Source organism: Ursus maritimus, unplaced genomic scaffold (genome assembly GCF_017311325.1).
Source record: "Ursus maritimus isolate PB19 unplaced genomic scaffold, ASM1731132v1 scaffold_11, whole genome shotgun sequence".
Taxonomy (NCBI): domain Eukaryota; kingdom Metazoa; phylum Chordata; class Mammalia; order Carnivora; family Ursidae; genus Ursus; species Ursus maritimus.
The window spans coordinates 36,810,355-36,824,171 of NW_024423453.1; the positions used below are offsets into that span (position 1 = coordinate 36,810,355).

At 41.8% G+C, this 13,817-nt stretch overlaps 1 protein-coding gene across 2 annotated transcripts in view; it reads left to right on the plus strand.

The window, feature by feature from the left end:
• ARHGAP10 (Rho GTPase activating protein 10) overlaps positions 1–13,817 on the plus strand; it is a 308,238-nt gene that overhangs the window by 68,318 nt on the left and 226,103 nt on the right. For both annotated transcript variants that reach the window (XM_008685462.2, XM_008685463.2), the window contains exons 2-3: positions 7,546–7,641; positions 7,716–7,777. In XM_008685462.2, coding sequence (XP_008683684.1) covers positions 7,546–7,641; positions 7,716–7,777 — 158 coding nt within the window. The remainder of the gene's footprint in view (positions 1–7,545; positions 7,642–7,715; positions 7,778–13,817) is intronic.

Consider the following 13,817-nt stretch of genomic DNA (forward strand, 5'->3'; position numbering starts at 1 on the left):
TTAACTATACACACACTCCAGTTGGGCTGGAATTGGAGAGTGAGGGCCAGGAATGCCTTCATGCAACAGTTCCAGAGACGGGGCTGGCCCTCGAGGTGTTCCTAGAACAGCCTGTGATTTGGCCTTCAGGCCTCGACTGGCCCAGTAATGCATTTTGGGCTCATGAGATGTTTGTGTCATTTAAAAAATCTACAAAGTGAGTTATTTACTTTTTTCTTTGACTCGTACAGAGGGGCTGTAATGCTGTTCTTGTATATAGTGCCGCTGCCAGTTGTGTGAATCTGGAAAACATGAAGGAGAACATGAAGCCAGTTTTCAGGCCTAGAGGAATTTTGTTTTGTAGCCAAGTTAAGTTGGATTAGCACTGGCATTATTTCCTTGGCATGAATCTGGCATGAAAGATATTAAGTTCTTAGAGTCTGTACCCTGTTCCTCTAAATAAAACGTTGAAGAATTTTGGTACCTGTTTTGATGTGCAGAATGGGTGGTAGAGCTTCCCTTGGCAGAACACTTGCATATTTGATAAAGTAGTTACTTGGGTCTCTACATGCAAAGGAATGTCAACATCTAAGTGCAATCGGCCTATTTGAAAAAGGGCTTTAGAATCCAGTATGGTGTGTGCAGAGTCGTGTATTTCAAATTTAATGAGTAAGAAAGACATGTTTATTTGCCGTTTCGTTCTTCTTCTCAAGCCCAGAAGTATAGAACATGCCACGTTTCCTCAAGCGGCCCTGTTGGTGCTTTGCTTGACGGTGTGGGAAGTTGCTGGAGACAGTAGTCACAGCCTTATCACCAGAGCCGAAGCGCAGGAAAACTAGAGCAACCTGAATAGAGAGGCTTCCCGTTCACCTCCTTCCAAGTGCCTGTGTGTGACTCAGTTCATGGTCCTAACTGAAAACTGTTAATGGGTGGGTATTCCGCAAGAAAAAATTCCTCACCCATAAAATCAGCCAGGGTGAGCTGTGGCGATTTGGGCCAGTGTCTGGGGGCTCTCCGAACCTGGGTTTAAACGGTGGTTGCATCTCTCCACGTGGTGCCGTACTTCTCAAACCCACCAGGTCTCCAACGGAACTCCTCATCTCTCACACAGCTCTTAACCCTGGGAGGGGTTCTCTTGCCCGTGCTGTCTCCCATTTGTCTGCGGATTGATGACCGACAAACTCTAGTCTGGGTGACTCTGAAGGGGCAAGTGAAAGAGTGCAAATCACATGAATTCTTTTACGTGAGCTGTGCTATTTTGGATGCATCTTGACGGGACTTCATTCACAGTGGTCAGGAGTTGGTTGGCAGGAGAGGGTGGGGGCATGGAGCCACATGGATGTGAATTTTCCCTTTAGTTAGAAATCTTCACTAGAGCCGTTTGGATTCCTGGCAACGGAATAATGCTCTATCTTCTGAAAGTCAGAATGATGTAATGGAAAGGACATTGGTAGAAGCTTGAGAGACTAGACAGTTGATCCTTTGCCTCCAGGACTTATTACTAACAGTCTGAAGAGGTCTGTGCCCTTGATCAAGTCTTGATCTTAAGTCTCTGAACTTAACCCATTTATAAAATAAGGTGACACCAGTGCCTACCCTCCTGGCTGATTATAGGAGTAAATGAAGTAGTATTTGTAAGTCAGTTAGCATAGATAGAGTAGGCACTCAATAACGGTATTCCCATCCAGGGGACCCTCACCGTCCTCCCCCCAGTAGAGGAATGTTGCCAGCTTTTGTAACTTGAGAACTAAAGACTGGTTGAGATTCATGTGCAGTGATATTGGAAAGAGGAAACATTATCCTTTGCACAGAGCATCTTTGTGCTTGTTTGATGGCCTGTACTAAATATGGTGAACTGTCTTATGATTGTTATGTTACGTTTGAAAAGGGAGACGGTAGTTTTGAAAGTATAAACTACATGGGAGAATAAAATAAATTTAAAATGTGTGAAATGATAGAAATGTGATAAATGTGTGATTCTTGAAAGGAGTTTGGTGTGGTCAAATTTTTAAACAGTAAAAATTTTGTATAATGAACTCTAATAACACCAGAAGGAAGTCAACAGAAAGGAAAAATGATTTGTTCTAAAATAAAGTATTAATGTGTCTATAATACTTAGCACTTATTAAGAGAGAAAAGCATGCTATTTACATAGGAAGAAATATATCCTATTGGCTGTGCAAATGAACCCAAATTTAATCTGCTGTTACAAATATTTTAAACTAAAATGAAATTAGGTATTATGAAATGTTAAAAAACTGATGCCTTTAAGTTTTAACTTTCTAGAGAGCATCCTGCCCTGGCCATAGGAAACATGGTCTTTATTTATTTTATTTTTTAAGATTTTATTTGTCAGAGAGAGAGCACAAGCAGGGGGACAACAGGCAGAGGGAGAAGTAGGCTTCCCTGCTGATCAGGGAGCCTGATGCAGGATTTGATCCCACGACCCTGGGATCATGACCTGAGCCGAAGGCAAACGCTTAATCAACTGAGCCACCCAGGTGCTCTGAAACATGGTCTTTAAAGTATATTTTGGCCTGGTGATTTGCCTAAAATACCACAGGAAACCACTCCGGAGGGGAAAAGTATAATTTTTTTTTTTTTTTTAAAGATTTTATTTATTTATTCGACAGAGATAGAGACAGCCAGCGAGAGAGGGAACACAGTCAGGGGGAGTGGGAGAGGAAGAAGCAGGCTCATAGCAGAGGAGCCTGATGTGGGGCTCGATCCCATAACGCCGGGATCACGCCCTGAGCCGAAGGCAGACGCTTAACCGCTGTGCCACCCAGGCGCCCCGGGAAAAGTATAATTTATGCCAGTGTTTACACGCCCCTGTTGAGAAGCAACAAAGCAAACATTAACAAAATGGAATAACAAAGTTATTCAAAATGATAAACCCACACACTAGTAATATCTGGAAATAGGGGCATGAAATGCAGAAGGGAAATCCCATTGTGTTCCCTGTTTTGGGGGTATAGTGAAGCATAAGACTGTCAGTTGTTGCCTCAGGGACATGACATGATACTGTCAAGTGGGAAAATAGATGAGCCTGAGTAAGTTTTGACCAAATAAGGTAGTTTCAGGTGGTCAGTGCTATGAAGGAAAATAAAGTGGCAATAAGATAGAGAGGGATTTAGGGCTGCAGGGGACCCCGTTTTGGAGAGGGTGGTAGGGAGGAGGACTGTATGGGCTGAGCCATTAGGATTAAGAAGGAGCCAGCCCAGCGGGGGTGGGGAAGGAGTGTTTCAGGTGGAGGGAGCAGGGGGCTCAAGGGTGTCAGACTGGAATGAGTTTGGCATGTGTGACCAAGAGCACGCCCGTGTGGCTAAACCTTAGAGAAAAATTAGATGTTTGTTTGGATCACAATAGAAACTAAATTACTTTGGAATGGTCTAAATAGCTAGGTTTTACTCTTCTATGGTTTAAAAAATTTTATTTTTTAGTTGTGAAATTATGGCAAAAATACGGAGGTATACAAAACTAATGTGTGTGTGTGTGTGTATATATATGTGTATGTATATATATGTATATTTAAAGATTTTATTTATTTATTTGACAAAGACAGCCAGCGAGAGAGGGAAAACAAGCAGGGGAATTGGGAGAGGAAGAAGCAGGCTTCCAGCAGAGGAGCCTGATGCGGGGCTCGATCCTAGAACGCTGGGATCACGCCCTGAGCCGAAGGCAGACACTTAACGACTGCGCCACCCAGGCGCCCCAAAAACTAATGTATACTGTAAACAAGAACCATGAAGCAAATATCTACAGACTCACCATTAGGTTATGAACTAAAATACTTTAATCCCTTTGTCATTTTCCCTCTGCCTTGCTCTCCTCGGCCCCTCAGTGCTAAACACGGTGTGACTTTCGAGGTAACGATTCACTTGCTTTTCTATAATTTCGTGACCTGTGTATGCAATCCAAAATGTAGTGTAACTTGTTTTGAACTTGATATGTGAGAACCATACCGTGTGTATTTTTGGTGCGTGTCTTGCTTCTTTCTGTCCAAGTTGTGAGATGCATCTGTGTCAACATGTGAATTTATAGTTATTCCTACCCTATGGTGTATACATGTAATATAATTTTCAGTTCTATTGTTGATTGGTATTTGTTTTTTTCAGTGTTTGGCTATGATTGTTCTGTTATGGATTTTCTAGTATAAATCTACAAGGGTGTATGTGTTAAGAGTTTATCTTGGGAATTTACTTGGACAATTTCTGGGTTGTAGGAGATCATCAAATTTACTAGAAAATGCCAAAGTACTTAAAAAGTAAGTATCCCAATTTTTACTCTTAACCAGCAGTATATGAAGATTTCTATTGCTGCACATACAGAATTGCACTAACACCTGGGCTTGCCAGACTAATTTTTGCCAGTCTGGTGAATGTATTGAGGTATGTTGAGATTTTCATCTTCACTTATTGCCACTAATGAGTTTGAGCACCTTTTTCGTGTGGTTATGAGCCATTTAGATTTCTTTCAGTTCCTTCTGTGAAGGGCCTGTTCAAATGTTTTGTTCAGTTTTTTATTGGAATTTCTGCCTCGTTGATTTATAGCTGTGATTTATGCCTCCTGGGTATGTGCTTATCTTCACCCTTTTTATGTCCTAAAAATTTTTAAAGTTTAACCCGGTCAAATTCCATTCATCTTTCTATATTAATTTATCTATTGCTTTGTAACAAATCATCCCCAAACCGAGTGACTTAAACAGCAGCCGTTTATTTCAGTCTGAATGTGGCTTGTCCGGGTTAGCTCCTGAGTAGAGGGCAGGAAAGCTCTGCTTCTGCGGGTTGGCCATCTGTCCGATGGGGCAGTAAGTGGGGGGACTGGGCCCCAAGTCTTTGACCAACCAGCAAGCTGGCTTGGGCTTGTTCACATGGAAGGCAGAGGGTTCCAAGAGAGTGGAGCAGAGGTATACAAAGTTTCGTGAGACGGAGGCTCTCGATTAGCACATTGTCACTTTCATTACATCCTGTGACCTTTAAGCCCGGCCTAGATTCAAGGGGTGGGAAGAGAGACTTCCCCAGTTGCTGGAGGAGCTGCAGAGTCGCATCAAAAAAAGAGGTGCCTACAAGGAGGGGTGGAGAATTGTCGCCATGCTTGTAGTCCATCACAGTTTACATTATGGTGTGTGCTTTTGTTCCATACGCCAAGGGTAAGAAATTACAATCCTATATTATCCTCTAAAAGTGTTGTGATTTAGCCTTTCACATTTATGTCTTTCAATCTCTTCTTTATTTTAATGAAAGAAAAAGGATTTGAGAAGAGCCAACTGAACATGAATTAGATAGAGGAAGAATGAAGTTTCAGAAACCATGATAGCGGGGGGATGCTGATAATGGGGGAGGTTATACATGTGTGTGGGCAGGGGGTCTTTGTGCCTTTTGCCCATTTTTGCTGGGAATGTAAAATTGTTCTAAAAAATATAGTCCTCTGGGACACCTGGGTGGTTCAGTTGGTTGAGCATCTGCCTTTGGCTCAGGTCATGATCCCAGGGTTCTGGGATTGAGTCCCGCATCGGTCTCTTTGCTCGGCGGGGAGCCTGCTCTGCCTGCTGCTCCCCCTGCCTGTGCTCTCTCTCTGACAAATAAATGAACACATATATTCCTTTAAGAAAAAAAATTAAACAAAACCAAACCATAACAGTAGCTGAAGGAGGTCCAGGAGGTCATTGGGCAACCTTTGTACTTAATGATTGGATGTAAAGAGTTGGCAAAAAAAAAAAAAAAAAAAAAAAAAAAAAAAAAAAAAAATCAAGTAGCATTTTCTAATGTAAAAATAAGAATCTTTTGCTTTCGTTCTTTGTTTAGTCCATGAGTAAAATAAAATTGCTCCTACTATCTCATTAAAAACAGCGCTCAGTTTTCTACATTGTCGGCTTCCCTTTCTTGTTGATACTTATTGTTTCTGTGAGTACTCTGACCAGCAGTTATGGATTGCATTTTACTGTTTTCAACTTTTCAGTTTGCTTGGCATGAAACTTCAGCACAATCTGTTGGTATTCATGGTACTGAGACAGGAAGTGTAAGGAGTATAGGAGTCAGTTGAGCAGCTTCTTAGAAAGTCCTTTAGACCAGTGGCAGGATTGTATCCTGGCCAGGGTGTGGCTTTGTGCAGATAGTGCCGGAATAGAGTCAGGACTTTGTTGTAGTAACTGTGCAACTTTGTGTAAATTATTTAACATCTCTGAGCTTGAGCACCCCATTGTAAAATGAAGATAATCTTTATTTTATATAGGAGTATTGAATGAGATAAAAAAAATCTCCTAGCATGGTCTATGGCCCATAAAATAAATGTTACCCTATTTTAGAAGTAGGGTTTTCCATTATTGAGTTTTTTCCCTTTCTATATTTGTATGTACTTCTCTTTATTAATTTTTAAATTGAAGAATAATTGTATTAGGATCAACATAGTGATTCAATATTTATTGCATTATGATTGCCACAAAAAGTCTAGTTACCATCTGTCACCATACAAAGTTATTACGATATTATTGACTATATTCCTCATGCTATACTTTACACCCCTGTGTCTTATTTATTTTATAATTGGAAGATTGCACCTCTCAGTTCCCTTCACTGTTTCATCCGTACCCCCCACCCCCCTCCCTTTGGACAACTGTCAGTTTGTTCTCTGTATCTGAGTCTTTTTCTGTTTTGCTTTTGGTTTGATTTGTTTTTTTTTTTTTCTTTTAGATTCTACAGAGAAATGTAATAGTGTGGTATTTGTCTTTCTCTGACTTATTTCACTTAACATAATGCCCTCTAGTTCCCTGTGTGTTATCGTAAATGACAAGATTTCATTCTTTTTTTATGGGTGAGTAGTATTCCACTGTGTATGTAAACCACTCCTCCTTTATCCACTCATCTATTGATGGACGTTAAGGCTCTTCCATATCTTGGCTATGGTAAATGAAACTGCAGTGTCGTTTTTTACTATTTTCTATTAAGCCCCAGTTAAAAAAAAAATCTATAGGTCTTTTGCAGAATAAATTCTTTCTACCATTTAAGCTTGGCCTTTAGTTACCTCCATGCTGCTGTCTTCTATGAAAACTCTTTGATTCTTCTGGGTTTCTCTAGCTGGAGTTTGCTAGTCAGTTAAGGGCATCTGACTGGCTGACTTTGAGCTTTGATACTTTTATATTTGAAACCTTGGCCTCCAGCCAGTTCTCATCCAGCCCTGGGAGAAACCATCAGGTGTGTGTGTTCCTAATCATAGTGTGAACTTTTGAATTGGGCAAGTTCTGACCTGAGTGAGCAGAAACAGGGGAAGAGCTTTGGGAAATGGGAACAATGTGGAGCAGTCACATCTCTGAGGAAGAGGATGGGGGAGGGAGTAAACATTTCTTCAGCACCTGTTCTGTGCCAGAGTATAGAAACAAAGACAGAAGCATTCCAGAGCGTGCCAAGTTGAGGGCAATGGGCCCTGTGGCAAAGGAGTTGGGTTGTGCCTCATCATAGATTGGGTGGAGAGCTCTACAGCTCTAGCAACCTTAGGAGGAATGCATTTCTTCTAAACCTGGACTTACAACAAAGCCCCAGGTAACCATTAAGTTTTTTTTTTTTCTAGGTCTTTCAGCAGCCCAGCGGAAGTTTGCGCATTCACTCAGAGACTTTAAATTTGAGTTTATCGGTGATGCAGAGACTGATGACGAACGCTGCATAGGTACGTAAAGGTGAGGTTTATGGTTTGCTTTCCTTTGCTTTGGCCACCAAATAATCATAACTTTCTCTTTGTAGATGCTTCCTTGCGCGAATTTTCTAATTTTTTGAAGAATCTGGAAGAACAGAGAGAAATTATGGTGAGTTGTGGGATGTAAATTAGTAAATTCAACTTTAAGCAGGGAAAATCTGGGCTTAGAAGCTGGTTCTGGTAGAAGCTTTTTCTTTCTTTCTTTTTTTTTTTTTTAAGATTTTATTTATTTGAGAGAGAACAGGGGGAGGGGCAGAGGGGGAAACAGACTCCCCACAGAGTGCGGAGCCCAACGATGATGATGCGGGGCTCAGTCCTAGGACCCTGAGATCATGACCTGAGCTGAAATCAAGAGTCAGATGCTGAACTGACTGAGCCATCCAGGCGCCCCTCTGGTGGAAGTTTTGATGCGTTTATCTGCAGATGAAGTTAACGCTTAGTAGTGGAAAGAGCCCTGGATGAGGTTTCAGGAACCTGGATTTCTAGTTTCACAGTGGTGCTGACTGCAGTAAGATCTTAGACAAGTTGCCGGACCTCTAGATCAAGGCCCTGTTTCTTTATCCATAAAATAGTGGGTTGGACTATAACAGTGCTTTCTAGATGTTTTGTTACCATTGGAGCACTTTCGTTTAAATTGAGTCTCAGGCAGAACATTAATGTACCCAGAAGATAAAGGCAGAAAAGCTTATGTAGAGGCAGAGGGACCTCAGAGGAATGTGAGCGCCTGACTCATACTTTGGTAGATTTTTAGGTTGTGTGAAGGGAGAGAATTTGGGCCTGAAGGATCCCGCTCTTCCTTGAGATCCCGCTCTTCCTTGAGATTTGTGATCCCAGCAGTAATCATAATAGCTGCTCTCCACACGCCTGATGACGTGCTGAGTGCAGTGAGGGGATAATTTTGCTTAACAAACACTCAGCGATGGATTTCAAGGGTATTGAATCATATTTTCTCACCTTTCTTAAAGGCATCCCTCCTAATGTCTGTTCTTCATTCATCCAATCAAGATTTACAGTAGACTTGCCCCCAGATTATTGTGTACTATCTATTCACACCGGTTTTTATAGACTTTAAAAAAATGACCAACTATTTTTCTCTGTCCTTGAGAATGAGAACTAGCTAGAATTATGTTAAAGTATCAGTGTACAAGTAGGCTTAGATGTGATTGTAATAATAATACTGAATGTGATAGCTAAGATAGTTGGCCTTCACTCTGTGACTGGTACTGGTTTAAGCTGTTAACCTAATATTTCATCTAATCTTCAAGTCAGCCCTGTGAGGTAGATTCTCTTATTGCCCCCTGTTTTGCCGTTGAGGAAACTGAGGGATAGTACCTTGCCCAAGATCATAAGGCAGCCGAGAGGTAGGGCCAGAAGCAGGCAGCTGAACCGCCCACCATTTTGGCCAGCTTCCTAGATGTCACTTCATTAATCTCTTGGATGGTGGCGGTGGTGGGATTTCTGTCTGGTAGAGTTGCAGTCGAGGAAGAAGTAGTGGGAGAGCACTGATTTTTTTATTTAAAAGTGACAGGGATATATCGTCTCTAAAAGCCCCAAGATAATTGGCACGGTACCTTCTTTCCCGAGATAATTTGTATATATTGTAAATATTGTAGAGGGCAGGTGAAGGTACTGTGGTCCCGTTAGGTTTTTCTGGCACAGACTGACATATTCAGTGATTATTTGTGTAATTCCGGGTCACTGATTTTTCAGCAGTTCAGGAAAGTCTAAATGTGATAGTGGATGAAAATAGTGCTGTGACATGACCTGTCTATGACACAAAGTGGGTGTGGGTGTGTTCTTAGTTTATGTGCATAGTACCAACTTTTTTGTTCTCAGCCCTCCTTGATATTTAATTGTACTTCTGGGCTCCCCAGCATTCGGCAAATACATATTTGATCTTGTATGTCCCAGGTATGGTTTAGCATCTGAGCACACAGAGGCAAATGGAGCAAGGTCCCTCATGGAAGTTGCGTTCTGGGAAGGAGGGGTGATAAATTAACATATAATATAGGTCAGGCTGTGGTAAGTCCTACAAAATGAAATAAAGCAGGGTTAGTAGCCGGAGTCAGAGAGTGGGGCGGGGTGCTACTTTGTCTAGGGTGGTGAAGGGAGGACTTTACTGCCAAGAAATGTGTGAGGCGTCCTGGAGTTTAGGGGAAGAAGGTTCTGGGCAGAGTGGTGCCGGGTTTGAGCTCCACTGAAATACTCTGTGACTACTTCCTGTCTTGATGTTCTGTTTTCTTCTCATGGTCCTTGGGGTGAGTTGACTAGGTCAAAAAATGAACGTGGTCTTAGCTCCACGCTGTCTGATGGAGATAGCATGGTTCTCAGAGCTATGGTTAGCTGGCATCCTGACTTAATCTTCAGCTGTGAGAGGGTTGATAGGGTCTTTTAGATAGGGTGAGGGTGGTGGGGCTGGGTTTCCAGTACAGGGTAGAAGTAGGAATAGGATGTTGTCTGTGTAAGGTCATGAACCTCAGGGAGGGATGGGGCAGTATGTTACCACCCATTTGGAGGAACAGCAACTTTTGCTGCATAGCAGGAAACTGGTCAAAGCCAGAAAGCAGTTTGGGGTGGGGGTGGGAGGGAGCAGCTATGACCAACCATAGAATTAAAAGGACGCCTAATGCTTTTTTTTTTTTTTTTTTTAAGCTTTTTAGTTTGGAAAATTCTGATCATGTACGAAAAGCAGAGAGAAAGATATAATTAAACTACGCGTACTCAATATCTAGCTTCCATTGGTTGCTATAAAACTAATCTTGTTTCTCCCATACTTCTCACTCCCTGCCCCAATTAGTTTGACTGAAAGCCCATTATCATACCATTTCATCCATAAATACCCTCCTACAGAGCTCTAAAAGGTAACTCCGTAGTATCCTCGACACACTTAAAGACAAGCAGTCAATTTCTTAATATTACAGAATTAGGCTGTATTCAGGTTTTTCTCATCTTCATTTACATCCCCCATAACAATTGGTCTGTTTGAATCTGCATCCAAACATACTGCATTTGATTGATAAACTTTCCTCCCTCCCTCCCTTCCTCTCCCTCCCTCCCTCCCTCCCTCCCTCTCCCTCTCTCTCTCTCTCTCTCTCTTTCTTTCTTTCTTTCTTTCTTTCTTTCTTTCTTTCTTTCTTTCTTTCTTTCTTTCTTTCTTTCTTTCTTTCTTTCTTTCTTTCTTTCAAGATTGTATTTATTTGAGAGAGAGACAGAAGGAGAGGGAGGGCAGAAGGAGAAGCAGACTCCCCACTGAGCTGGGAGCCCATCGCGGAGCTTGATCCCAGGACCCTGGGATTGTGACAGGCAGACATTTAACCGACTGAGCCACCCAGATGCCCCCTGATTGATAAGTTTCTAAGTCTCTTTTAATCTGTAGGTTTTTTCTTCCTCCTTTTTTCCCTTGATAAGAATTCCTGATACTTTTCTATTCATTTTATAAGACCTTTAAAATAGTACTACTTCCTGAGTTATAAGTTATAATAACAAAATAATAAAAGCAAAAAAGTTTGGTATTTAACCCATATTGATGTTCTTTTTGGTGTTTCTGTCTAACCTTGATGATCAGGGGTCACTTTTTTTAACCATGGAAATTGCATAGAATAATGGCTACTTTTGTTTTAAATAGCTTTGAACACTCAGTAAAGAAAACTTTGATGCTTTATTAGACACTAGCCTTAAACTTTTGAATAAGAAAAGATACTCTGTCAAGAAGCGCTCAGCGTGGCCCTGAAGAAGAGCTGGTAAAAAGTGAATTAAAATCTATTCTACTAAGGGGCACCTGGGTGGCTCAGTCAGTTAAGCATCCAACGACTCTTGGTTTCTGCTCAGATGGTGATCTCAGGGTCCTGCATCAGGCTCTGCACTCAGGGTGGAGTCTGCTTAAGACTCTCTCTCCCTCCCCCTTTGCCACTCCCTCCCATGCTCTCTCTCTCTTAAAATAATCTTTAAAATTTTTATTTTTTAATTCTTTCCTTAAATAAATCTTAAAAAAAAAAAAAAAACTATTCTACTAAGTGTGATAACACCGGTGCAGGTGGGGTTGCATGAAGTGGGGAGCAGCTAAGCCTGTGCTTGTCAGGAAGGACTTTGTGGAAGAAGTTGTATCTGAGCTGGAGTTTGTGGAGCAGAGATACCAGAGGAGGGTCTTTGTCCAGTTTAACAGGTTCACACCTCCCCAGCACAGGACAAGGAGATGAGGAAGGTCTTTAAGTAGCTAAAATGGGAGCCAGTGCATTGTGGGAACTTTTATAAACTCTTGTTTTACTTAAAATTATTACACGTTAGGGCGCCTGGGTGGCTCAGTCAGTTAGGTGTCTGACCCTTGATCTCAGCTCAGGTCTTGGTCTCAGGCCATGAGTTCAGCCCCACCTTGGGTTCCATGCTGGGTGTGGAGGCTACTTAAAAAAAAAAAAAAAAAAAAAGAGTACTACGGTTATTGGTATTAGAGTACCTCATTGCCATCTTTTTGTGACATAATGAAAAACATACATCAAACACGTGTTAAAAAGTTTTATACATCAGTGGTACAGAGCCCCATATTAAAAAAGGAATGCAAAATGACAGCTGTAAAATAGAGGTAGAAATATTCTAAAATTGGTTCCAAGAATTTAACACAATCTTAGTGGTCGCTTAATCTTTAAAAGCAATGAGGGACGCCTAGGTGGCTCAGTTAAGTGTTGGACTCTTGAGGTCAGCTCAGGTCTTGGTCTCAGGTCCTGAGTTCAGGCCCCACCCTGGGTTCCATGCTGGGCGTGGAGCCTACTTTAAAAACAAAAACAATTAGTGTTTTCAGAAGTCCTAAATTAAATGATGTTATACCATAGTAATTACATATTCATAATTAAGACTGAGTCATTAAACTGTGAAAAAATATTTTAAATCTAGTCTGTTTTAGAAGGCAAGGACCAATGTCAAAAAGCTTTTTAAAAAAGCTTTCCATTTCTTAAATAAATGTTGAATAGGATGCTTGGCTTTAGGAATAAAGTCATCAGATTGGAAGCTCAACAATAAGGAACAAGTTCTTCTTTGTTGGTTTTGAGCCACTAGGTGTGTGTGTTTGGTTTGCAAACACACAACTGATCTGTATCCCTCAACAGGCTTAGATATAAATAGTTCAACAAATACTGTGTATGTCTCTACATGCCAAACGCTGTGCCAAGTGCTTTAAAGACAAAGGCATGGTTCCTACCTTCACATAGTTAGCTGTCCATTGGGAGAGACTACTCAAAGCATGCTTCATGGTAACAGAGTTATGGGGGACTCCGGGGAAGGTGTGTTGGAGACATAATTTCAGACCTGAGTTGACTGGTGAATCAGAGTTATCGAAGTAAGAAAAGGTAGAAGTGAAGCACTAGTTTCTTCCCTGCAGGGAAAGCTGATAGAATTTGGGAAGGAGGGATCTGTTTGCATATTTCCCACCAGTGTTGGGCTCTGTGGCTATTAGAGCCGGTTTTTTGGGGTGAGGGAACTGGAAAGAAGGCCAGTCTGGAAGTCAGAGTGTTTTCCCCCAGTCCCTGTGTGAAAGTCCAATTTCTGTGAATGGATGTGTCATGCCCTTCAAAAGGCCAATACTGACTTTTTCAGGGTCATGTTTTCAAGTGAGTAGTTTTTACTGATAATTTTGCTAGTCTTGAGTGTGAAAGTGAGTAACTCGAGTTGGGGAGCTGGGTGCTGTTTGTGGCCAGAATTGCTGAGCTCACTTCTGTGCATGTTCTCCAAGGAAAGTACTGCGTGAGCTTTCACGGCCAGAATTCTGGAGATGTTCTCTCTGGCGTGGCGGGACATGGCGTACTTATCTGAGGTGGGCAGCTGTCCAAGAATTTAGGGACTTTTAAAATAGTGCTGCCGCATTTATGATGTTCTTCTAAAAGCCCTTCATAGTGTATTTACTTCTCTACATGTGTTCTTTGATCATAACTTTTTTGTTTCTGTGCTTTTCCTGAACATGACTGCTCAGTTTCTGAGCATTATGGAAAATCAGGACAGTTGTGTAAGGCCCGGGGGTTGAGGAGATCTTCAGGGAAGAGGGGTGCCTGGAGAGAGAAGGTGGAGCTTGCCAGATGGTGCACAAAAGGCCCTTGCCTCTCATCCAGAGGGGGCTGGGGGCCTGCTGGGCTGCCAAGCACAGTGAAGTGCCAGCAGTGTCTTAC